General features: G+C 38.5%; 1 protein-coding gene across 9 annotated transcripts in view; it reads right to left on the bottom strand.

Annotated features, from left to right (window-relative positions):
* Positions 1–1751: 1751 nt before the first annotated feature.
* Positions 1752–26678, bottom strand: part of LOC109916499 (zinc finger and BTB domain-containing protein 2) — a 26839-nt gene continuing 1912 nt past the window's right edge. Inside the window, exons 1-5 of one of the 9 annotated variants that reach the window (XR_007262923.1) lie at positions 23560–26546; positions 7441–7472; positions 6536–6717; positions 4507–6159; positions 1752–3768 (exon numbers count right to left, since the gene is read on the bottom strand). Coding sequence is in view for 7 of the 9 variants with exons in the window: in XM_048601267.1 (XP_048457224.1) it covers positions 4761–6159; positions 6536–6717; positions 7441–7472; positions 23560–23614 (1668 nt within the window). In the remaining 2 variants the exon portion in view is untranslated. Of the gene's footprint in view, positions 6160–6535; positions 6718–7440; positions 7473–10498; positions 11718–23559; positions 26580–26678 lie in introns of those variants that run through there. The other 8 variants (XM_048601267.1, XM_048601266.1, XM_048601269.1 and 5 more) reach the window with 8 other exon arrangements.

Below are 26678 nucleotides of genomic sequence, written 5' to 3'. Positions count from 1 at the left end.
AGCTGCTTCAATGATCTTCCATCCATCATAAAAAGGTCAGAAGTTGGGATGTTCGCCAATGACTGCACAATGTTCAGCACCATTCATGCTTCAAGTACTGAAGGAGCCCATATTCAAATGCAACAGATTTGGACAATATCTAGATTTGAGCTGACAAGTAGTAGGTAACATTTATGCTACAAATGCAAAGCAATGAATATCTCCAATAATAGACAATTAACCACTACCCATTGACATTCAATGATGTTACCATTACTGAAACCGCATTGTCAATGTAAGGGGCTACTACTGACCAGAAACTCAGCTGGATTTGCCCTATAAATACAGTAGCTACAAGAGGAACTCAGAGGTTAGGAATACTAACTGAGTTAGGTAACTCAGCACCTGACTCTCCAAAACGAGGTACAAGTCAGGAGTGCAATGGAATACTCCCCACTTGCCTGGATGGATGCAACTTCAACACAACTCAAGAAGCTTGGTGCCATCCAGGATAAAGCAGCCTGCTTGATTGATGTGACATCCACTCCCTTCACAACCGATGTTCACTGCAGCAGTGTTTATGATCTATAAGTACAGAAAGTTGACAAGGGTCCTTAGACAGCACCTTCCAAATACATGACCACTTCCATCTAGAAGGACGAGGGCGGCAGTGTTGCAATGCATCTGCTACCTACAAGTTTCCCTCCAAGCCACCCACCATTCTCTGACTTAGAAATATGTCGCCATCCGTTCACTATTGCTGGATCAAAATCGAGAATTCGCTAGGGGAGTTCCGATTCTACTCACAGAACATGGATTGCAGTGGTGTAAGAAAGCAGCTCACCATCACCATCACCGGCCAGGCAATAAATGCTGGTCAGCCAGTGATGCCCATATCCCAAGATGGAATAAAGGAAACACAGGCCTGAAGATTTGGTTACATCAGAATTATTAGTGGGAAGGAAACATGGACTACTCTATCAATGAGAATGTTCACAGCAGAGTGCCAGGAGAAGAAGTGTGGCTGGTACTTGGGATGAAGGTTTCTCCAGTGGGTCCACACACCTTTGTTCTGCCACAAAGGATCCTTCTAACCTTTGTCAGAGTTAGGAAAAACTCTAAAAATTAGTAAACTGGTTGAGGGGTAGGAAATGAATAGTTGTTAGAGTGGGAAACACAAGATTAGGAACTGAAATCATTTGTTTCTAACTTACAACTGCCTTTCTAACTTCTATTATTACTCGGTATTAAATTAGGAAGGATAGTGAGAGCAGAACTGGCAGCTCAAAATTACAGAATGAGTTAGCCAAGTTATTCATTTAAGTGGTAGGTGAAAAAGACATGTTCATATATGATAATTGAGTGAAGGTCATAGAGTTATACAGCTGAGAAACATGCTCTGTTTATTGGTTGGCACATTGGGCCAGAGGTGAAAAGACCTTGCAATCTTAGTGGACAAAATGCTGAATGTGTGTAGCCATTGCACAGCAGCACCCAAAGCCAACAGGAGCATAAAGCAGACAAAATATTAATGAAACTTCACATTGCTCTCAAAGTGCACCTTGAATGTGATGTCCAGTTAAATGGGGCAGGGATAGCATTTCTCCAGATGAATGAATCATGATGAATCTCATGTACAATTATCTTAGGATCCTGAAATACCATTCCAACCATTATTCACTTGTGGGGAAGGTAGAATTAGATAAGAAACTGTACTTACCACAGATGGACTACGTACTGCAGAAAGATTTGAGCAAGACACTACAACAATATTTCCAGTTCCTACCAAGCTCGTTTTATTCAAGTCTTTGGTATCGGTAGCGTTGTATCACACATTATACAGATATTGACTAACAAAATTTTTTACTTTAACAGTAAAGTTGTGGCATGGAATAAAGACAAATACAGGTGCGATGTGTATTCAGTTTGTGTATTTAGGACTAAACACAATGGCAAGTCATTGAAAATGTAAGGCTAAAATTTAGAGCTGTGGCTTAGTCAACAAGACACACACAACTCTTTTCCAACTAAGCTGTAGTCTATTACTGTATACAGCAAGGAATAAGGAATTTGCATGTATGTTTTGTCAAATAAGGCTTCCAACTATACAGTGAACTGGTTAGCTTTCAAGCAGCAAATTAAAAATTACACAAAAAAAAAGGCAACACTGTACAATGCATTTCAAATTCTGACAATGTTGGTAAGGAGAGCAACTGCAGACGACATCACAGAAAACAATGCTCCAAACTCCTGCAATTTGAAATTCAAGTAAAGTTTGACTCTGCGATCAACATATTCAAAAACACAATTAGAAAATCTTAAAAGATTGAAAGGGGGCCAAAAGAAACGTTTATTTCTCCAATTAAACTGGTCAACTTCAATTTGATTTGGTCAAGAATATTACAGTGTATTATTTATTGTTCATTATAACAAAAGGAATGTACTTTCCTCACATGGGACTCATTTTACAAGACTAAACTACATTATATTCTCTTTTTGAAACAAACTTTACAAAATACTGATTTAAAAAAAAACTACACTTTATTTGAAAATGCAAATAATAGATTTGACACTGAGTATCATGGTTATGCTTTTAAGTATTTTAAGGCAGTTGAACTTTATTTCAAATATTGATTCTAAGTCTATATGAAACTTGTAACAACAGAGCAATTTACATACATTATTTCTCGAAATTTCACGAACGTGTTTTAGAATTCTGAAAGTAATACTTTTATATATCTCGGGACTTACTGAGCAACAAGTGGTTAAATAACTACATAGACATAAAACTACAAATAATAAACAGTAAAACAAAACATGTTGGGGTTCAATGTTTCTTGTAACACTAGCATTTATAATTAACAGCTCCCAATGTACCAATCTGGTGTACCCTTTCATTAAAATTGGTCGTTTTGTTTGAGTTTCATGTTTATTCACGTGTACTTCAGAGTGGTTTTAGTGCATGTTTACGACAATAGCACTCAACACTATTGGTACTAACTAATCCAACTAGAACAGTACTGAATTGTATTAGTATATATGCTAATCAGCAAATTAAAACTGTCTAACTGTAAAAAAAATTGCAAGCATATTTCTTAAAATTCATTTATCATCAATGTAACAGGGCATTAAAAAATTGTCACCTTTGCTCCAGTCCAGTTCAATGTTGCGAATGCAACTACGTGGGGAAAAAGTAAATTTCAACACGAATAATACAGGACAAGTGCTGACATTTTTGGTACATGTGAACACTTGGTAAATATTCTGAAGAAGCCAAATATGACAGTTTATTTTTGCAGCAGAGACCTCCCTTTCCACCATCAGACAGCAATGTTACTGCAATTTTGTTTTAAAACAGATTACAAATTTTCGATATAGTTAATCTGGAAATGATAAAAGAATACATGTTTTTCATTAAGGGATCCTATTCTTCAACTTTGAATTTTTTTTCCAGTATTTATTAAAAACTCTAAAATGTATAAAAGACATACCACACAGAATAAATAATGCAATTACTATTTCTGTAAAACAAGTTAAAGTTACAAATACTACTACTGTACTTTGAAGTCAGCATGCATAGACGTACTCTGATAGTCACCCCCCCATTCCTACTCTTCAAAGCAAATTACACAGACATGTCAAGGAGCAAATTGCAAATAAGTGAGGTAAAAGTTATATTCAGATTTACACTGAACATTTAAAAACAAGATTATACAAGTGAGTAGGGAAGAACGTGGAGCACCAGAGCACTACTTTGTTCTATCACACTGGAAAACAGGTCTCGAATATCTAAGAAACAAAATTTCCAAATGTGAGCAATTTGCATTTAATACCATATCAAGCAAGTTCTAATTATGAAATACTTTTCATATATATGATTCACTCATTAGAAGGGCATTCTAGTTGACATAGGAGTTACTGCAATACTTTCACCCTCCCAGGTTCATCCATCTTTCTTTGCCAATAACATTGACGGAATTGTTATTCAACAAATTAGTCATATGTCGACTTCACCCAGGGTATACCCATACACCGGATTCATTATTGGTTCAGCAATGCCATGTTCTGTCTGTTTATTGTTTATGATTCATTATTTGCAGCAATACACTACCAACAGTTGGGATATACTCAGTGATTAGTTGATAATTAGTGAAGCATAACAACATTTATCAACACCTCTCGCATCTCTTTTGAGAAAACAGGAGTTTTTAAACTTAATTACAAAATGTCAACTGCTGCACTGTGACTCCTTGAAACTGTCAGTCACCAATGTTTCATTCAAATCAGGAAACTTTTAGTTTGAGTACACATCCACAGAACACAACAGGAGTTTATTCATTTCTTTGAGACTGTAGTTGGTTCAGGGACGCTAAGCAGAAAGTAGCCTGGTGAGGCATATAAATATGTGATAACTTCTATGCATTTGGAATAGCGTGATTTAATTTCCTACTTTGCAAAGGATGTACTCATTAGGCAACGCCAGCACAAGTAAAGAACAATGCACATTGATTTTTTTTATATACTAACCTGGTCCTGAAGCAGCTCATGATTGACAGGGGCTAGTCTGAATTCTAGTGCAAACACTGACTGATACAATGATGCCACCTGAATTTTCATTTTAAAAGTAACAAGATCCTTGGATAATGAATGACATGCTTTTACCAGAGAAGAAAGCTTAGATCTAATTTAGAAAATAAACTTTTAACATCCTCATATTTAAGAACTCAGTTTTAAATTGTACATAAGAAACACATTGAAAAGTGTGTAAATGAACAGAGTTTTCATTCTACTAAAACAGCTTGACCATCTTCCACGTTATGCACTGTTTCTGACAATGACTGGCTCACTTCTGTCACTTCACAAGCTTCTGAAGAGCCTTCTCCTTGAACTGCTGGTTGGCCTTCCATCAAAACAAAGGTATCAGAGTTTTGGTTTTGACATGAATGCCGAACAGCTTCACTAGCAGTCGAGAAGCTTTTATCACACAGATTGCACTTGTAGGACTGGTTTGATTGGTTTGTTGCTAGGTACACTGGATCCATTAGTGACTGACTTGTTTCTTCAGAGGAACCTTCAGTAAGCATTGCTTGCTTATTATCCACCATCATATAAGTATCAGAATTCTGGTTAAGGCACACATGCCTGGCAGCCTGGTTGGCCCTACAGAATGTTTTATCACAGGTACTACACTTGTACGGTTTGCCTGTGTGAATATACATATGCTCTCGCCAATGACTTTTCTGGATGAATTTACGTCCGCAGATGGAGCATTCATATTTTCGCCTTTTCACTTCCCTATCTTGATCCCCTAGCTCTATGTTGTCAATGTCTGCAATGTCTGATGGGGGTGGTGTTTCAGCTTGCAGTTGGCCATCTGCCATTGGTGAATCATTTTTCTGCTGTAGTTCACCATCACTAATTACTTCTGCTTCAGGTATTTCCTCAGAATCTTTTGTAGGTTTCCCAGGTTCTACCAATTGTCCTAGCATATTCATTCCTGCTGGGTTGGTAACTGGAAGCGACATTCCTGTGTGGAGCTGCAGATGCTCACGTAGGCTGCTTCGTAGAGTGAACCTTCTACCACAAAGATGACAGACATAAAACTTGGGAAAACCACTGTTCCTTTTCATAATACTGGGTTTAACATGAGCTATTGCATGTATTCCTGGCTGCCCGTCTAATACAGGGATATTTTCGCATCGTTCTTCAGCTGCTGGGGGGCCAGTTGCAGAAATCAAGCCTTGTTGTGTCCCTGAAGTTGCTGCAGATGACTGCCCAATATGTTGAGAAGGCTGAAGAATCTGTGCACCCTGGGGATGCTGCTGGTTAGCTTCTGCACCTCGTTCTTGCTCCATCCGAGAAGGATGAACATGTGACCTGGGCTCTCGACAAGACTTTTCTGTAGCTGATAACCTACTCTGAGACGTGGTTTGATTATCTGCAATCTGGATGCCATACAGTGACGATGTCCAGGCGAAAACCTGATCGGGACGAGGAACTGCTCCGTGGCTGGCTAAGCTGGCTTCCTGTACCAGTGGGTATGCATGTAGGAACTTAATTCCCTGCTCGAGACGGACAGGATCAATGATCTGGGGAGCCATTTTCCCAGTGTACATTAAATGCAGGAGGTAGCTAAAGATATCTGGCTGAATATCAGTTGGTTTCAGACGGACACAGTCACTGTGAAAATATATTTTAAAATATTTTCAGGCGAGCAGAAGCATTAAACAGAACAAACAAAGTCAAATGAACAAAAATCACTTTACAAGTTACAGAAAAGCACAATTGAAGATGGGCAGTTCAGCCACTTAGGAAAAGTGCTCTGTGGGCAGAAATTAGCCTTCACCCTGCAGATGAGGGGTTAGCAGTCACTTGGCTGACAAGTAAGTGGCATCAATGTCAAACTGAATCTGTGGCTTTTCACATTTTATAACATTCTTGGTTTTGATACAATCCATTGGGATAAGATGATTTTAAAAAAGGGAAAATGAGTGTGCAAATCAGAACAAATCCAATATACTTTTATTTCAAATTTTACAACTGAGTCAAGCATTACCTGGTTTGATGGATGAATAGCATTTTGAAGTAATTGGAGAAAGAGGCAAGCACTGCCTTGTGTGCTTTGAAATAGACATCACCTATAGCCACTGTGCAGTCACATAAGAAGCCAAATTCTCGCTGGGCATTGAGTTGTTGTAGCAGGATTAGACCATGATTAGCCAGTTCCATATTTAGACCCTAGAAAGTACAAGAAAGGAACTAGATTAAATACAAAACATGTACTAACTGACCCAATAACCCAAAGCTACAATGCATTTGCACTCATTTTAGGAGTACTTTATATTATGCTACAATATATCAAGATTATTTGAATATTTTAATGCTTTGCTTACATTTGCTTATATAATCTCTAGATATTTCATTCAATAAGCTTTTTTTTTTAAGAAAAGCAATTAACTCCTTTTACACGTGTATACAATGAATTGAACAACTTCCATTTATAGTGCTCTTAGCGAAGAAAAAATGTCCAAGGCAACATATAAAGAGAGTTTTAAAAAAAAAGAGAAAAATACTCCTTGTTGGAATATTACTTATTCTTCAAATAACATAACTACACATTCCATTTAACAGTCCAAGTACTTTACACAAAAGTCTGTTCCATCATTTTTTCGAAGGATGACGAGGAAAAATTCAGTATGATTGCATACCAGACAGATTGCTTGCTTGACAAGACGAGTCATTGACTGGGCTAGAATGTTATTCACCTACGACAATTTCACCTAGCGAATGGATACTTTAAATGTAATCACTGTTGGATGCGTTGCTATCAAGTTAGAAGATGTGCAAACCCCACAAACAGCAATATGATAATGCAAGATCATCTGTTCTAGCAGTATTGGTTGAACCAGAAATATTAATCAGAACACGAGAACTCTTGTGCTGTTCTTCTTTTATACCCACCTGAGAATGCATACGGGGTCTTTGTTTAGTATCTCAACCGAAAGACAGAGAAAGAAAAAGATTTTATCATTAATAATTATCCGTGGCAATAAACTCAGATCTGTATACAATAAATTATAAACTGTAGGGTGAATGACTGGCAGTGAATGAATCTCCATAAGAATTAAAAAAAAAAATCAACCTCTAAGCTCCTTCATAATTGAGCACTTTGATCAGTTTAGCAATTCCAGCGATCGTTGTTTAGCACAGGAATTGACCAGTACATCAATGCTAATGAGCTATTTGAAAAACTGGACACCTTTAGAGCAGTGAATTGTCTACTGCTAATATCTGCTAAAATGACCAGGAATGAACCCTAACTCTCCACAACTTCTACACATAACTCATGTACATCTTGTGACTGGTTTGTCATGTTTGATACTGCAACAAAGACGGTAATCACTTGTAACTCTTTTCTATTTAGCTGTTGCCATGGACTGCGCATATTGTACTTCAGCAAAAGACACAAATAACTGCTGAGATTTTTGTCTGTATTTTCCTAGGTATTTTTGAGATTTTCCAGTGAATTTGCCTACTACGACAGTGTATTTAGAGCATTGGCACAGGCTACAGGTTTGGACGACACTGTCACAGAAGCGTTGGTGAGTAGCTGCAATGCACCTTTCAGATGGTATACATTGCAGCCATGATGTGCCAGAGGTAGAATTACCGATTATATAAGGCAGTAGATAGGACGCTAGTCATGTGGGCTTGTGCATCCTGGATGGTGTCAGGTTTTGGCCGTTATTTGAAGTACTTATTCAGTCAAGTGAAGAGTATTTGATCACACTCCCAACTTATGCATTATGAATGGTAGTAGGGCTTTGAGTCATCAGGAGATGGTTACTTGTTGCAGAATACCCAACCCAGATTTTGATCTGCTCTTGTAACAACAGCAGGTTGTTCAGGTAAGCTTCTGGTAGGTCTTGCTACATTAAGGTATGGACTGCTTCTTTATCTGAGGAGTTGCAAATAGAACTGAACATTCTCAAATTAGCAAACATCCTATTTCTGATCCTACGATGAACGGAAAGTCACTAATGTAACAGATAAGATGGTTGGGCCTAGGAGACAACCAGGGAACACTTGCAGTAATGCCAAGGCTGAGATGATAGGCCTCCGAACATCTTGTTGGGTTACGAGTCCATTCAGTGAAGTGTTTCCTTCCCTGCCATCTCTCCCGTTCCCAGCACTTTACTGTTAATTAATTTTACTACATCTTTGATGCCACAATTGGTGAAATGCTGACATGATGTAAAGGGTAGCCACTATCACCTCATCTCTGGAATTCAGCTCGTTGTGTTTGAAACAAAGCTATAACGAGGCCTGGAGCTCAGTAGATTGTTACACACAATTTGAAAGCATTTTTGATGATCCTATCCATCACTTTGAGGATGATTGTTAGACAATTAATCAGTAAATGGTTGGATTGGATGCGCCCTGCTTTTTACAGACATACCTGGACAATGTTCCATTTTATTAGGTGGTGCCACTGCGAGAGCTTAAGTATTGTATGGGCTGGTGGCTTTTGCTGTATTAATTTCATTGGTATTATGTGGGGTGCACTGAGTTAGCTTAAGGCTACCTTCTGTGATGGTGTGATCCTGAGAACAAGATCTACACAGCTAAAGATATTTGCAAATTCTTCATCTTTTGCTGCTGGGCTCTGCCATCATTGAAGATGGGGATTTTTAAAATTATTTGTTCATGGGACGTGGATGTCACTGGCTAGGCCAACATTTATTGCCCATTCCCAATTGTCCTCGAAAAAGGTGGCGGTGAGCTGTCTGTACAATGTGGAGCTGGAGGAACATAGCAGGTCAGGCAGCATCAGAGGAGCAAGAAAGTCGATGTTTCAGGTCAGGACCCTTCTTGGTAAAGGGTCCCAACCCAAAACATCAACTTTCCTGCTGTGTTCCTCCAGCTCCACATTGTATTGACTCACTTTCAGTGAGCTGTCTTCTTGAAATGCTGCAGTCCTTGAGGTGTTAGGATATTTACAGTGCTGTTAGGGAGGGCGCTCCAGGATTTTGATTCAGTGACTGTGAAGGAACTGCAATATAGTTCCAAGTAAGGTTGGTGTAGGGTTGGAGAGGAACTTGGAGGTGGTGATGTTCTCTTGCATCTGCTACCCTCGTACTTTGAGGTGAAGGTTCCAGTTTTGGAAACTACTGTTGAAGGAGTCTTGGTGAGGTTCTTGCTCATGGAACCTCCTCCTCCAGTCAGTACTTTAAATTGTCCAAAATTATTTATGATCAGATGAGCCAACACTGCAGAGTTTTGACCTGATGCTGATTTTGGGACGGCTTAGCTCTGTCTACTTAACAGTACTTTCGCTGTTTAGCACGCATTTTGTAGCTTCAGCAGGTTGGCACTTTGCTAGCATGCTGTTTTATACTGCTCAATGAACCAGAATTCATCCTATTCGAACAGTGACAACCAGGAGAACATATTTAAAGGGATAAGACTATCATATCATGATAAACAAACACAATTTGTACTGATTTGAAAAGGGTTAACACTTCTGTTTTATAGTACAGTAGGTGCAGGAATATTGTTCAAATGCATTACACAATCATCTGCTAAGATCACGAAAAGTATTTTTTAGACAATGAATCAGAAAACATACTATGGATGGCAAGAGTCAAAATTATTGCCTGTCTGTTAGAACCGTAGTGAAAAATACATCTTTGGAATCATTGGTGAATCTAGCTGGATTCCTACTGACTTCAGGCACTCCGATGAATATTTTTGGTGCAGGTCTTTAAAATATACTATATAAAAATACCCATACACAGTTTTCAAGCTTAAAACTTAAAATGTTAGATAATTGTAAGTAAATAAACAGCAAAGAAATAGACATCGCTGGTCAACAACTATAGGGAGGAGAGACTAGATAACGTTTCAGTCATAAACTCTTCCAAAGATTTCAAACAGTTTCAGTTTTTCCTTAAAATAATTTGGTTCAAATTTATGTTTACAATAATGACAATACAAGATTGCAAGTGTTGAAAACTACCAATGTTGGAGATCACAGCAGGTCAGCCAGCATCCACAGAGAGACAGCAAGCTAACGTTTCGAGTCTAGATGTTTTCAATACAGATTCCAGCATTTGCAGTAATTTGCTCCAAGATTCCATGTGTTGACTGGTCATTGATATCTTTGGTTTTGCATAATTTGGTTACAGCAGTCAGATTTAAAAAGAAACTGACATTAAAATTCAGAAGTAAATAAAAGTCTATATCCTGGGACCTCGATGGTTGTTTGAGGGTGGGGAGTGGGCAGTCCTTAAAGCACACCAAGAGTAGATTGCCACATTTGGAGTGGTTTGGAGAAGGTAAGGCATCTGGATTTAAGAAAGCTAAACAGGCCGGGATTGTTATTGAGCTTGTCCGAGTTTCAGGTTGAAGATTAATTCTGTCAATCAGGTGGGACAAGAGGAACAGAAAATGTACCTAGAATAACTGAAAGGGGTCTGTATGTTTTTGTCAGAAAGGATTCTGGAGAGGTCTCAAGAAAATCGTGCTTTTAGATTTGAGGAGGCACTTGCAGAAGGAGTACAGATTACAGTTACACTAAAGACAAGAATAGAAATGGAAGAGTTTTACACGTTGCCTTGCCCTACCATGTTATCATGCTAAACCTGAACGATAAAATGCATATAATTAGAAAATGTAGTCACACATTGACTTTAACATGAATGCCATCCAATGCAGGTTCCTTGAGGAAGGAGATGGAATAGGCAAATTGCAAAAAGACTAATGACAGATAATGGGAGAGTTCAACTGTCCTAAAATGTGCTAGGGAAGTAAGAGTATAAAAAGAAATAAGATCAGTTCTGAAATTTGTACTAGTGACATTTCTCAATAACTGTTTCCAGCCCAGTAAAAGAAAGCAGTGCAGAATCAAACTCTCAAGCATGAGTAGGGCAGATGCAGCATGTCATAGTGGGGGAGCATTGGGAACTATTGATTCCAACTAGTCCAGATCTAATGAGACTAAGTAAAGGGACAAGGAAAAGTTACATTTGAAGATACTCAACTTAAGGTGGGCTAATTTCAGTGAACTGTAAAAAGGCCTGATCAGGTAGATTTGGATCAAAAATTGGAAAGTAAAACAATAACTGACAAAGTGAGGCTGCAAACAAATTGTTCAGTTATTTACCAGACACATCCACAATAGTTTGGATGCACTTCCCATCTTAAGTACAAGTGAATGGGTTTTAGGTGAGTTAACAATCAGTCCCACATGAGACTAAAAGAAAAAAAAACACCAAGAAAGCCTATGATAAATGACAGATTAGTAATAAAGTACTAAATGAAGTCAAACACAGACAATGGAAAACTTACAAAGGGAATAAGAATAAAGCAAGTAGAGAGTATATGAAAGGATAAGCAAAAGGGAAACCAAAAGTCTTATTTATAGAAAGTAAAAAGAAAAGTTGTCAAATGAAGGACATAATTATGGACTAAAAGGAAGATCTTCTTGTCAACGCAGAAGGCTTAATTGAGGTACTGCAGAAGTACTTTGCAATAGTTTTACTAAATAAAAGGATGCTGCCAATACCACAATTAATGAACAGCTGGTTGAGAAACTGTATAGAATAAAGAGGAGATACTTAAAAGATTGTTGGTCCTGAGAGTAGAAAAAAGGGGCCAAGTTCAGATAGGAGGCATCTTATATTACTGGGGAAAGTAAGAGTAAAAATTGTAGAATCACTAGTCAGAATCATCCTTTGGTACAAAAAGGTGAGAGAGGTAAACACAGCAAATATAGACCAGCAATGATGGGACAATCTTTAGTAACAATAGTTAAAATTATTACTAAATGATAATTAATTGGTACAGGTTAAAATTAATTGATGCTTTAAAAAAGTTAGTAAATAAGTTAATAAATAAAGAACAGTATGAATTCGTTAAAGGCTAATTGTACTGGAGTGCAGATTTGGATTGTTAAATGTTGCACATCTATATACCTGTCAGGAAGGCGAGAGAGGAAAACCAGAGAATTATAAACCAGTTAATCTAACATCAGTTGTGGAGGAATTACTACAAATAAGGACGGGGTAATTGAACACATCGCAAATTTCAAGTGATTAGAGTGAGACAACGTGGATTTGTTAAGGGTAGTTCATTGCTCAATAACGTCAGTCATCTCTTCAAAAAATAAATCACTGAAATAGTGCATGGGGAATACTGATAGGTATTATTTATATGGACTTCCAGCCTACACTCAAAAGTGAGTGATGGAAGGTGTCGTCAACAGTGCTATCAAGTCACACTTGCTGAGCAATAATCTGCTCTTGGATGCTCAGTTTGGGTTTCACCAGGGCCACTTCAGCTCTTGATCGCATTACAGCTTGGCTCATACATGCACACAGAGAATGGATGAAAGAAGAGGGAAGAGAATTCCAGAAGTGAGGTGACTGACGGGCCTTGACATCAAGACCTCATTTGACTGAGTGTGAAATTAATGAGTTCTATCAAAACTTGAATCAATGGGAAACAGGGTAAACTGAATCCTGCAGCGAGCAACCCAATTCCCATCTACAAGACATAAGCCTGGAGCACATCGAAAACTCTCCACTTGCCTGGATAAGTGAAGTTCCAACAAGACTCAAGAAGTTTGACACCATTCAGGACAAAGCAGCCGCTTCATTGGCATTACATCCACAAATATTCACCCCCCCCACTATCAAACTTCAGCATTAGCAATGTGCCCTAAAATATCCTATATAAATTCACCAAGGCTCCTTAAGAAGCACCCTCCAAACCTATAACATTAGCACCTAGAAGGACAAGATCAGCAGATAAATAGGAACACCACTAACTGCAAGTTCCCCTCCAACCGTCTCACCATCCTGACTAGGGAGTGTATCATTATTCTTTCAGAATTGCTGGGTCAAAACCCTGGAACTCCCTCCCTAATGGCATTGTGGGTCTACCTACACCAAACTGACTGTAGCAGGTCAAGAAGGCAGCTCACCACCCCCTTCATGGGTAACTAGGGACACGCAGTAAATGCAATCCCAGCCAGAGACATACACATCCCATGAATGAATAAACAAAATCTTTTAGAAAAAGGTCAAAAAGATTTGAAGGAATCCAGAGAAGAATTACTAAAATGCTTCAAGGATGTGGGTCTTCTTCAATGTAGAAAAATTAGAGAAGTAAGGGTTCTTCTTAATGTCAAGGGGAGATTTGAAAGTGGTGTTAAAATGCAAAGGTTTTAGTGAAGTGAATAAGGAAAAACATTTGGAATAACCATGAACAAATTTAAAATAATTGACTAAAGAGACAACATGAAGGAAGAATATTTTAAGCAGCAAGTTGTAATGATCTGGAATTCTCTGGCTGAAAAGACAGTGGAAACAGGTTCTTTCAAAAACTTTTAAAAAGGAAACTGACTAAACATTTGAAGGGGAGAATTTTTTTAGGATCTAGGGAAACAGCAAGGGAGTGAGACTAATCGGATGATTGGTCAGGATCAGTGGTTTGTCCAGGTTTATCATGTTTGCTTCCTAGGTCCTTTGCATTAAAACTGGCTGCACACCCAAGATCTGTAGGGACTTACAGAGTAGTGTTAGTGTCTCTACTGCTTGCCAGAAGATCTGGGTTCAATTGCCACCTACCCTGAACAAATACCATATCTAACAGGTTGGTTAAAATAACTACACCCAAGATTCTAGCTTCTTCACTGCATCCACTGTGCTGATGTTCTCCAGATACTTGAATTGAGAAATTTTGCACACAGTTGAATGTTAACATTCATAATTCTTAAAAAGTAAAACAATTTGTATTTACATCAATTTCATGCACAACCTTCAGGCACTGGTCTTTCACACTGGGACTTGCAATCAAACCCAGCTCCAGAATAGGTGAAAGAAAGTCTGCAGGCTGATGGTTCAATATGAAATGAAACTGTCAAATCTCAAAGATAGTAGGAACTGCAGATGCTGGAGAATCCAAGACAACAAGGTGCAGGGCTGGACGAACACAGCAGGCCCTATGATGCTGCTTGGCCTGCTGTGTTCGTCCAGCCCTGCACCTTGTTGTCAAATCTCAAATGCAGCTCCTGGCAGACAAGAGCCTTCAGTGCAAAACGGACCACAATTTCACAACGTCAAAGCAAACTACCATCCAGTGTCAGCATCTGATACAAGCAGTGGAGCTGCAGGATGTTGTTAGGGCACAGAATAGGCGGTTTACTACATTTAATTGAACTGTTCCTAATCCGGGATTGCTTTCTGCTGACACTAAAGTATTGCTCTGAAGAATTACCATTCCCCAAGTTAATCTACCACATTTCACTGAGCACAAGTAACATCTTCAATCGCTTTACACCGAGAAGTGGATAGCAAACAAGAGAGAACTGATCGTGGAAAATTAAAAGAACAGTTGAATAAAGGCACTTAGGAAAGTCTTGAAGGCAGGAAACAAAGTAAAACTAAGTATTTTTGGGAGACATATTCACATTACTACAGAGGCTACAATTCCCATCAAGGAACAGCTAACCTAGAGTCACACTGAGTCTGTGCAGAGATTTGTTGGGGATAACCAGAACTTTTTTGTTTTCTCATGGGACATGGGCATCATAGGATGTTGCAAACATGCTAGTAACATCTCTATCTGAATGCCTGATAAAATTCTGAATGAGTCCAAATTTTTCTGGGCTCAACATGAACCAGATGTATGCTGTCCATTATTGGCTTCTGTCTGTATTCCGCAGCAGCTGGTAACAGCCTCTTCAGTTGCCTACCTAGTTATTAGTATGTTCCATTTGTCTCTGCGCTACAATTTTCATCCTGTGACCAATCAATCATCTAGAATGCCTCCACTTCAGGATCTTTGCTTGCTTAATCACCCCAACTCTTCTCATTTGTTGAGACTGTAATCCATATCTCCTTATCTTGAGAGTTTTAAAAGTCTTTTTTAGTGCCATCCTCCTCACATTCCTTCTTCGCAACTTACATGCCATCTACAACTTAATAATATGTTTTTCCCCCACTTACAAAAACTTAAATTGTTTCAGGGCAAAAAACAAATCAGGAAATTAACAGTATCCTCCTTTAAAATCTTCCTGTTCTGCATTACCCATGTATTATTCTATTTTGTTTTGCAAATAAAGCCAAAGCACCACCAAGAAATGGCTTTGCTTCCCTCCACAAAAAGGAATCTTCAACACCCCCCACATCCTTGACAATATTATCAGCATCAGCAGCTAGCTTTCATTTGTACATAAACTTCAGAGCTCTGCCATCCCCTTCCACTCTCCTAACTCAGGCAAATGTGTTCTCAACTCATTAATTCTTGGATGAGTCCTGATTTTCTCCAAATATCACTATCAGTCTGCACCACAAACTCTACGCACTTGCTACCGTCTACATTTCTCTCGATCTCTCGGGCTGAAACAGATTATTCTCAATTTTAATGCCACTTTTGACGCAAGCAGAGTTTTAAATCTTTACATCGGATCATCAACAGCTCACTTCCACCATGACAATAATATTTGTCCAGCCTTGTGCTCCACCATTGAAATGCTCACACATGGTTCTGTTACATCCAGTCTTGTATATTATGTAGACTGAGCCAACTGAGTATTTCAAAACTGAAGGCAATAGATTTATGTTGGGCGAAGAGGATACAAAACCAAGGGAGTTAGATGGAGTTAAGATACAGGTAAATCAAGATCTAATATAAATGGGAGAGCAGGCCAGGGGTGGTGGTGGTGCTGAATGTTCTACCCTGATGCTATGTTCTTTAATTATTGACTCATCAACCAATGGAAAGATTCTCCCCACCCCAAATTTATCAAAACCCATTACTCGGGGAATTTTTACTTAAAATTCCTTTTAATCATGCTTAAAACAAATATTCCAAACTTATCTTGAAATAAGATCTGAAAAATGCCACAATCATCGCCTGCCCTATCTCTTTACAGAAGCTTAATGACTAGAGTGTTTCACAGAATCTGTACTCCTTCCTTTCAATTTTCTATAGAATATCCTCTTCAACTTAAGTTTCTGGTACTCCTTTTTCTGTTTTGTCATCTTTCCCAAGGTGCGCAAAACTGGTATAATATAAAAGTTTATCCTAGGATCTGTAAAGATTTCTCACTTTTAAAGAATTCAGTATCTGAACTCCTAACCATCTCTGTGATCATCTACTCCTTTTAGATGATTTATTATTTAGTATACTTTCTCTCATTTTCCTTTCTAAAATACGTTAATGAAATTTCTTGAACACTGATTTGGACACAAAATAGTTACAAGTTATTGTTATAGAATTTCATCTTCAGATGGAACTGCTATCAAGTGCTGATCCTGTTTTTTAATAAAAGTAATTATATTGCTAAGCATATAGTTAGCATGGAGACAATGGGCAGAATTTTGCAGAATAAAGCTTACACATTTTGTGATACTAACAATTGTGTAACACATGTTTGGTCTTCTCTTTCCTCATTATTGCAACAGCCCATTCAGTTCTTGCCAATGTTAGCCCTTCAACTTCTACCAACTAAGCTAATTCCAATGTTTAGATCTTTCCCATTTGGCTTGCAACAAAGCATTCAATGATTCAGCAGCCACCTGTGTGGCAAAGGATTTTCCTCTGTATTTTACTATCAATTATCAATGTACAGCAAAACAACAGCTCAATCAGTGCAAATTAGCCTCTCAATCTTTAAAAGTCTTGTTATATATCCATTTTCCATTCCACCCAACCAAAATAACCTTTCAAAACAACCTAATTTTTCAAACCTTTCACCAGTACAAGTAATCCCTCACTCCTGGTGTGTCATTCTAGTGAAAGTTCACTGTAATCTTTATGGTTCTATTATGTTTCCCTTTTTAGGTGGCCAGAACTGCACATAATACTTTAAACTAACCCAGTATAAATTCAACGTCACTTCCCTGCTTCTATATATTGAAAAGAAACCTGAAATCTTTCAGTCTTCACTCTATATTTCAAAACATTTGTATTTACCCCTCAAGTTCTCAGTTTGTTATTTCAATTAACAACTTGACTTCATTATCCCTAAAATACTTCTCACCGCAGAAAAACATGTACTGCCAGGCTGATAATCTGTCCATATTCACACACCATCCTTCTAAAGTTTGCTATGTCTTCATGTTTATGACCAAGTCACTTCCATAAACAGAATTTAACAGGATCCAGCACAGATCTTTAGGCTGCAGCACCACACAAAAAGCATACATTCAGGTCACCTTGTTGCTTGTTGTCTTTAGTGATTCCTCAACCCTGATACATTATTTCCTTTAATATCCTGCATGTTAATTCTCTCATATGTGGTTCTTCAAACAGTAGCTGAAAATCCACACATACACTGGGCATGTTTCTTTTATCTATTAGAACCATTCTCAATAACAAAATAAAACCCAAATAGAAATCAGTCAAGCCCATAAATCTATGCTGAATGGTCTGGTTACTCATGCATTTCTGTACGTTCAGTAATCTTGGAATTTGGAGGCTTATTAGTGACATTCTGCTTAGATCATTCAAACAAAAACAAAATTTTTACAGATGTTAATTTATTGGTTTATGGTGCTTACAGGTTTCAAGTTTAAGTTCTAAATAAAAACCGAAAGAACTGCGGATGCTGTAAATCAGGAACAAAAGCAAAATTGCTGGAGAGGCTCAGCAGGTCTGGCAGCATCTGTGAAGGAAAAAACAGAGTTAACGTTTTAGATCCAGTGACCCTTCCTCAGAACGTGACCTGGGCCATTACTTCACCAGACCTGAAACGTTAACTCGGTTTTTCCCTTCACAGATGCTGCCAGACATGCTGAGCCTCTCCAGCAATTTTGTGTTTGTTTTTGTCCGAGTTCTTTTGGCGCCATTTTTATTTTTAGAAATTCAAAATCAAATCATTTTTTGTTCCAACTCCACATGACTGCTGTATCAGGCCATGTCCTTTCTTAGCATCTGTCAAAATTCCAGCACCCTGGAAGTTCAATATACAATTAAGTGATAATTTGTGATAAACAACAAATCAACCACTTGGGGGCAATGAAGCTCAGAGATTAGAGTTATGTGACCTATAGGTCTGGTATGACAAAGAATTTTTTTGGTGGCATATTATCAGGATGTGTATTACAAAAGTTTTGAAGACTTTGCAGACCCATCGAGGCAACAGTGTACAGTCCTTCAGCCATAAACTACAATGCACACAGATAATTCTTGCAGCCCAGAAAAGGTCAGAGTGCTCAAAGCACTTCACTGAGGTGAAGTAAATTCCTTGAGAATAGTCACTATCGTTTTGCAGGAAACAACGGCCCATGTAGACTCAGGAAACTCTCACAGATAACGATGCGATAACAACAGATAAACCTGTCCTTTATGATGTTGATTGTGGGATAAATATTGGTCAAGGCATTGAGGATAATTCTCCTGCTTTTTTCAAATTGGAGCGGGGTGGGGCTCATTCTAACGTCCAATCCAAGACTGCATCTCCAAAAAAAATGTGCTAAACGCTGCTCCTTCAATACTACAATAAAGCTTGGCACAGTTTCAAAAACATTACTCATACAATACCCTGACCAGAATTCTTTTATCTAACATCTCGATAGGTTTAGGTCACTTACGACTTCCAACATTTATATTGAAAATACAAATAATGTTTTTTTCTGACACTACAATACACCTGATCAAATAAACTCAGTTTTAAATAATCTATTCAGGGTTTAATCCCAACACTACAAAAAAAACAATGGATTCAAACATCAATCTAAACTCAGCAATTTACACCCAAAAAGACAAAACCACGATTTTAACATCCATACCTACATCAGAACATAGAACAGTACAGCACCGTACAGGCCCTTTGGCCCACGATGTTGTGCCGAACTTTTACCCTAAACCTAAGGTCTATCTAACCTCCACCTCTACTTATACTATCATCCATATGCCTATCTAATAGCTGCTTAAATGCCCCTAATGAGGCTGACTCCACTACCCTCTTCGGCAATGCATTCCACACCCCGACCACTCTGAGTAAAGAAACTAAATATTGAATGGGCAAACTGCAGTCATGCCAGATAACATTTCCTCTACTTGTAATGCACAATATAACAAACTCATTAGCCTGTCAATCAAAACATTTTTAGGGATCTGCTAGTGCAAAGACTGTATCTTTTTATTTTTCGGCTATTTGACTAAGGACCGAAATGGGAAAAGTACTGTTTAAAAAACCAAGAACGGCAAAAAAGATTACTACACACAAACTGGAGCCAGAGACTGTACAAAGGGAGATTCAGCCTGCAATACATAGCTGATTGACAACTAGTGACCGTTCCACATAACTCTTGACAAAAGTCTTTTGCCTGCTAACGTCGATGTGACTGGGTCCCAGGTATCTGAACAGCTCGAGGATGTGAATATTTAGTTAGAAGCTATCTGATTTCCAAACAGGAGCTGTCTCTTTTCTCTGCAATTAAAATCACTTAAACCTGAAGAAAGCCAGCACATTCATTGCTGTAAACTGGTTTTTAACCAAGAAGTTAGAGACTTTACAAGTGTGAACCAGTCACCCTGGGCCTCCTCAGCCTTTTGAAGGTGAGCAATTTAGGCCCCTGTCACCAATTGTCTGAAAATCTGCTTTCTGGTTTCACTCAAACAACTTACTTCTAAACACAAGATTACATCCCATGTTTAGATTCTTACCCACAGGAAATATGTATGACCTATGTTCCCATATGGTGTTAGGTTGACTATGCCAATATTCCTAACACCACCTCCAAAATGGCCCACTTTACAGCCTCCTTCATTTTCTTTCTCTCCTTGCCTAAAGCAAATGATTCATGGTATAGATTGGAGACAAGACTACCAGAGCTTTACTCAAATGGCCATTCTTCACACATGATCCTAGACAAACCTGCACTACTAACTCTGCTAAGTAACATTTCTATATTGGATTGGCAGATACTGAGATCCAGAATTTAGCTTTGGAGGAATCTCAGCCAGTGAGCTTATCCAATTCTCCGAATGGTACAAGGTTTGTGCTGGTGATGTGAACAAGGACACAGATTGTAGGGAGGATGAGAAAACTGACCAAAGCACCATTCAAAGCCCTGTGTGTACGTTGGGGGTGGCGGGGGCAGGAGAGGGGAAATGGGCAGTGTCCTCTGTCTATGCTGCAAAATCCCAAAGCTGTGGTTCCTACACAATCTATCTCTGGGCTAGAGAGGAACTTGGTGAGGGAAAAGTTTCCAGTTGTTATCGTCCGTGCAGATACCAACAACATAAGTAGGAAAGAGATTCTGCTGAGGGATTACCAGCAGAGTAATTTAAACAAAAAAGCAAAACCACAATGTAATAATTTTAGAATTAATGTCTGAGTCACATGCAAATTGGCATAAGGTAAATAAAATTTCAGGGAAAGTATGTATCTTAAAGACTGGTGTAGGAGAAATGGATTCCAATTCACTACTGGAGAAAGAAAGAGTATGACAAGAAGGGGCAGGAAATACAAGCAAAAGACTGTAGCAGAACGTGTGCAACATTTTTAACAAGACTGATGAATTGACGGCACAAATAGAAATAAATGAACATGACTAGTCAGCTATTACAGAGACATGGTTACAGGGTGACCAGGGCTGGGTTTTCATTATTCAAAGGTTTTCTATGTTCCAAAATGGTAGCCAAAAATAAAGTGGGGTAGCACTGCTAATGAAGGTATCAGCGTAGCGGTGAGTAGTGATATATGTGCTACAGTTTGTGGTGCAAAATAAGTTTTGAGTGGAAATAAGGGATAGCAAAGGAACAAAGTCACAGGTGTGACTTGTCTTCAAACGCGTGAAGAGTTGCCCCACCATAGGACGACATAAAAATCAGAAAATAATGGAGACATGTAGGAAAGTCATTACAATTTTCATGAGAGATTTTTATCTGCACAAATTAGACGGGAAAGGGTAACATGGAAGACTTTTTGGCACAATGCATCAAGGATTGTTTGTTAGAGCAGTAAAATGGACAACTTATATGGGAACAGACTACTTTAGATGTATAATGAGGTAGGATTAATAACCTGCTGGGAGCAATCACAACATAGTAAAATTTCAATCTCAGTTTGATGGAGAGCAACGCAGGTCTCAAACCTAGAGTCTCTATTTAAATAAGGGCAATTACAGAGATATGCAAAAAAAGACCGTCTAAAGCAAATTGTAAAACTAGACTAAGGGGAAGGTCATAAGATGAGCAGAAAATATTTATTCAGATATTTTGTAACAGTCAGCAAGAATTTATTCTGGTCAAAAAGAAGGATTCAATGAGAAGAATTAACCACTTTTGGTCAACAAGGAAGTTAAAGACAGTATCCAATCAAAATCTAAGTCATACAAAGTAGTAAAAACTAGTGATAGGACAGAGAATTGGAATTTTTAAGGAACCAGCAGCAAATGATTAAAAAGTTGACAGGAAATTGGTTATGAGAGTAAATTAGCACAAAAATACAAAATACAGTCTTGAATGAAATTTTTAAGGTGATTTCTGTACTCCATTACTTTATCAACGTCAACAGTGAGGAAATAAAGCATGAGTATCTAACATCAAATTCAAATACCAATACATCAGTAGAATTCTCTTTAAAAGACTATTTTTAGTTCAGTCACAGGATGAAGGTGCCACTGGCCAGGCCAATATTTATTGCCCGCCCATAGTGGACACAGAAGGTGGTGGTGAGTTGCCTTTTTAGACCGCTACAATCTTGGTTTGTAGGTACACCCACGGTGCCGTTAGGAAGGCAGTTCCAGAATTTTAACCAGGTGAATGGAGAAACAGTGTTACAGTTCCAAATTAGGATAGTCTATGACCTGAACAGGAAATTGTGGGTGATGATGTTCTCATGAATCTGTTCTTCTAGGTAGTGCAGGTTTCAAGTTTGGAAGGTGCTGGTAGGGCTACCAATCAAACAGCTGCTCTGTCCAATGGGTACTTCATCATGCTCCTAACCAGCATTCACTCTAAGCTGCACACAGCCGCTGTGACGTTCTACGGACAATGATCAGTATCAGCATGTCGAATGCAACGTTGACTTCAAGTTCCATAAGTCACTGCTATGCACAGGCCTCGGAGGCCCATGCAGCAAGAAATTAGAGAAACACTGCTCCTGACTTGTGCCTTGTAGGTGGACAGGCACGGAGGAAGCAGGAAGGGAGTTACTCACTTTAGATGCTGTAGCCTCCGGCCAGTTCTTGTAGCCACAGTATTTAAAAGGCTCCAGTTCAGTTTCTAGTTAATGGCAACCCCCAGAATGTTGATAGTGTGGAATTAGCATGGGCAATACCATTAAAATTCAAGGGGCAATGACCACATTCTCTTGTCAGTGATGGTCATTCGTATTACACAAGTACCAGGCAATGTTACTAACCACTTATCAGATAAAACCTGGATTTTGTCCAGATATCCCTGCAGATGTATGTGGAATGCTTCAGTATGAGAAGATAAAAATGATGCAATCAGCAAACATTAACACTTATGACCTACTGAAGAAGGGAAAAATCAGTTTTGAAGCAGCTGAAGATGGTTGGACTAAGGAAACCACCCTGAAGAACTCCTGCAGAGATGTCCTGTGCCTTACATAATTCACCTCCAACAACAAATGTCTTCCTTTGTGCTGGATACGACTCCAACAAGCAGAGAACTTTTGCTTTGATTACCACCAACTCCAGTTTTGCTAGGCCTCCATGATGACATATTCTGTTGAATGCTGCCTTGATGTCAAAAGCAGCCACTCTCACCTGGAGAGGAGGTATTTTGTCCACGTTTAGATCAAGACTGTAATGAAGTCAGGAGCTAAGTGACCCTGACAGAATGCAAATTGAGCATCAACATGCAGGTTATTCCTTCGAAAGTGTCATTGAAGGGACTTTGAATGACCCCTTCCATCACTTTGCTGATGACTGAGAGTGGGCTGATGGAGTGGCAATTAGCCAGTTCAGATTTGTGTGTACAAGACACATTAGTTAATTTTACACATTATTAAATAGATGCCAGTGTTGTAGACTGAGCCTAGTACCCAAGAAACATTTTTTTTTTTTTTTTTTTAAGATTCCCAAAACCTACCTTCCTTTTGGGCTCCTTTTTCTGAATACTGGGCAGTCTTTTGCTTTGAACTCATTCACAAACTCATTTCATGTAGGCCCCTTTTTAATCAAGATATAATACTTTCACCGAGCCTGGCATTATTTCAATCATAGATTCCACAGATGAAAAAACAGAATTTCAGTCTTGACATCATAACAAATGAGAGATCGTGCCCATGAAAATATAATTTCTATCACAAAAATAAATCATTGTAGAATACTCTTATGAAAAGTGAAGCTGAACTATAAATGAAGGCTCATGCACTTATTTCATATTTTCAATAAAAATATAAACACAGCTATCACATCTACCATTTGCGTCTTTCGTTGCCCCTACTGCAGAGTGAAACTGCTGGTTGAAACAGGCTCCAAACGTATGTCGTCAACAGTACCCTGTGTACGATGATGACACACACAACTGCCCCCTGCTGTTGTACTTAAAATGGCAGCATGGCTGTCAAGTATAAATTGAATATTCAATTTCTGTTTTAATTGCAGGACTGCTTGATTATGTTTTAAATTAATACTCCAATAGTGTATTTGGTGCTATTTACTGAAATATGTTCCTCTGATATGCAAGCTATTAATTCTTTCAAAAATACAACAATCTCAGTTAAAAATCATAACTGAATAAAGTAGAAGGGACGTATACATGCTGAATCCAAACAGAAAGACTAAGACCTCATGTCAATTCTTCCAGTAACTTGGCTGGCTGAGATTGAGGTCATGCCTCAGATGACAGGTCTGACATCCTTGATATCTGGATAGAGTTAGGATTCTGCTGACAGTTTTTAGGGCCTATTCTGTAGATCAGCTTCATTAATAGCAGTATAAAAGTGTGTATAAGGTATCAGTTATAGCGAAATGTGAAAATGTAACAGGTCACCTCAAAATGATCAAAACTAGGGCCAGTTGATTATAGGAACAGGAAGCCATTCAATGAGATCATGGCAGATCTGTGGTCTAACTTCAAAGACATGCCTTTAGTTCAAATCCCTTAATATATCTTTGCTTAACAAAATTTTAGTCCAAGATAGATAAATTTAACAACTGCTCTAGCATCAATTGGCCTTCATGGAAGAGAGTTCCAAATTAACTCTGATAATAGACCGTAAATAAACAATTAAATTTAACATTGTATTATAAGAAGCAACAAATTTTTCAGGTTCAAGTTGTACTCTTGGACTTAAGCACAATAATTAAAGTTGACATTCCAGTGCAGTACTGGGGGAGTGCTGCACAATTAGAGGTTTGGTCTTTCAGATGAGACATTAAACGGAGACCCTGGTTGCCCTCTCAGGTGGTTAAAAAACAGATGACACTATTTTGAAGAACAGCCAGGGAGTTTTCTCCTGTGTTCAGGTCAATACTTATCCCTCAGTCAACAATCACACAAAAAAAATTATCTGGCCGCAATCACTTTCCCATTTGTGGGTGCTTGCTGTGTGCAGACCAACTGCCATATTTCTGATATTACAACAGTGACTACTATTCAAAATATTTTTGAATATTTTGAGATGCTCAGTTGGCGTGAAAAGCGCTATATAAATTTGGGTCTTTAAATGTAGATAGTACTACATCACCATTCCAAAAAAAAAACATGGTTTACACATTAGCCAAATAATTCAAAGTCTATTTTTCTGCCACAGATATTCAGAACATTTATCGGCATTTTAAGGCCTTTGATTACATCCACGTTTTTCAAAAATTGCAATAATGTTTGCTGATTATTTAGAAAGGGTGCCTAACCTCCTCCTAATTATGGTGATTCAGTCAATACTTCATAGAATTTATACCATATTTACAGGAGAGCATTGCGATTTTCAATGAAAACTGGGAACACTGGATGTGAACTTTCTCTCCAGAAATGAACTTGTGGTAAACTTAGATAACAAGGTGTAGAGCTGGATGAACATATTGCCAAACGCTGATCAGTTAGCTTGGAGGCAGGAGCAACAAAATGGCAACTTAAATACGATAAAAGTACAAAGACACAAGGCATGATGCACCCTCAGAATACACTTTAACCATTGTGCTAAGCTTTCCTGTAAACTAGTATCCATTGATTTAAAGAACAAGAATCATGCTGTCATTGGTACTCAAGAGTGAAATAGGTAAACGGTAATGCTATATTTATCATATGGCATAGGTGCTGAAATTAAGTACCAAACAGCACATTACTGTCCAACAGTAGATCAATGTACACCTGAATGAGAACTATATACTATATGGAACTATTCACAGGCTATGTTTGTACTTAAATTCAATTGTCACATCAGCACTCAAGTGCTATTTCAGACCTTCGCTTGTCAAGTTAATGATACGAAATTCCAGCAACTGGGTACAGCAAGAGTTAAAGGAAGTCAGCAATCATAGTCATAGACATCTACAACACAGGAAAAGAAAACACCCTTTGGCCCATCACGTCCACACTGGTCAAAAACCACCTAATTATTCTAATTCAATTTTCCACCATTTGGCCCAAAGCCTTGCATGACCATAATACATAGCAGGAATCAGCCATTCGGCCCATTGAGTCTGCTCCACTATTCCATCATGATAGTTCCTAAACGTTTGACGGTTTCTGCTTCTACCACCCTTGTAGGCAGTGACCTCCAGATTCCCACCATCCTCTGGGTGAAAAGGTTTTGCCTCATATCTCCTCTAAGATTTAAGATAAGGAGCAGAAAGTTATGTCCTATAGTAACTGATCTCTCAATCAAGGGGATTCTATTCTACCTTTGCTCCTCAATCTTAAACATATACTCTCCTCCAATACACAGACAAATTGAAAATCAACAGAAGACTTTTCTCAAAAACTTGCTGATCATGCATCAAGAGTGCTCACAGTGATCATATCTTTCTCCACTGTCTTTCCATTCAGTCCCTCAAAATTTGCAGTTTTCATTTTATCTGAACATTATCTTTCTTCTCTCATTTCAGCATTTGCAATTATTTTGAGAGAGAATGCTGTGGTGAGGGGAGGGGGAGAAGCAGAAGACAAGGGGGCAGGGGGGGACAAGAGTGAAAGTTAGGGGGGGGGAGCAAGGGGGAAGAAACAGGGGCAAAGGTTTGGGGGGCGGGGAACCGAAGGCGGGG

This window comes from Rhincodon typus, chromosome 9, assembly GCF_021869965.1.
Source record: "Rhincodon typus isolate 14 chromosome 9, sRhiTyp1.1, whole genome shotgun sequence".
Classification (NCBI taxonomy): Eukaryota; Metazoa; Chordata; class Chondrichthyes; order Orectolobiformes; family Rhincodontidae; genus Rhincodon; species Rhincodon typus.
The sequence above is the reverse complement of the archived record's forward strand: the minus strand, read 5'-3'. Positions and strand labels throughout refer to the sequence as shown.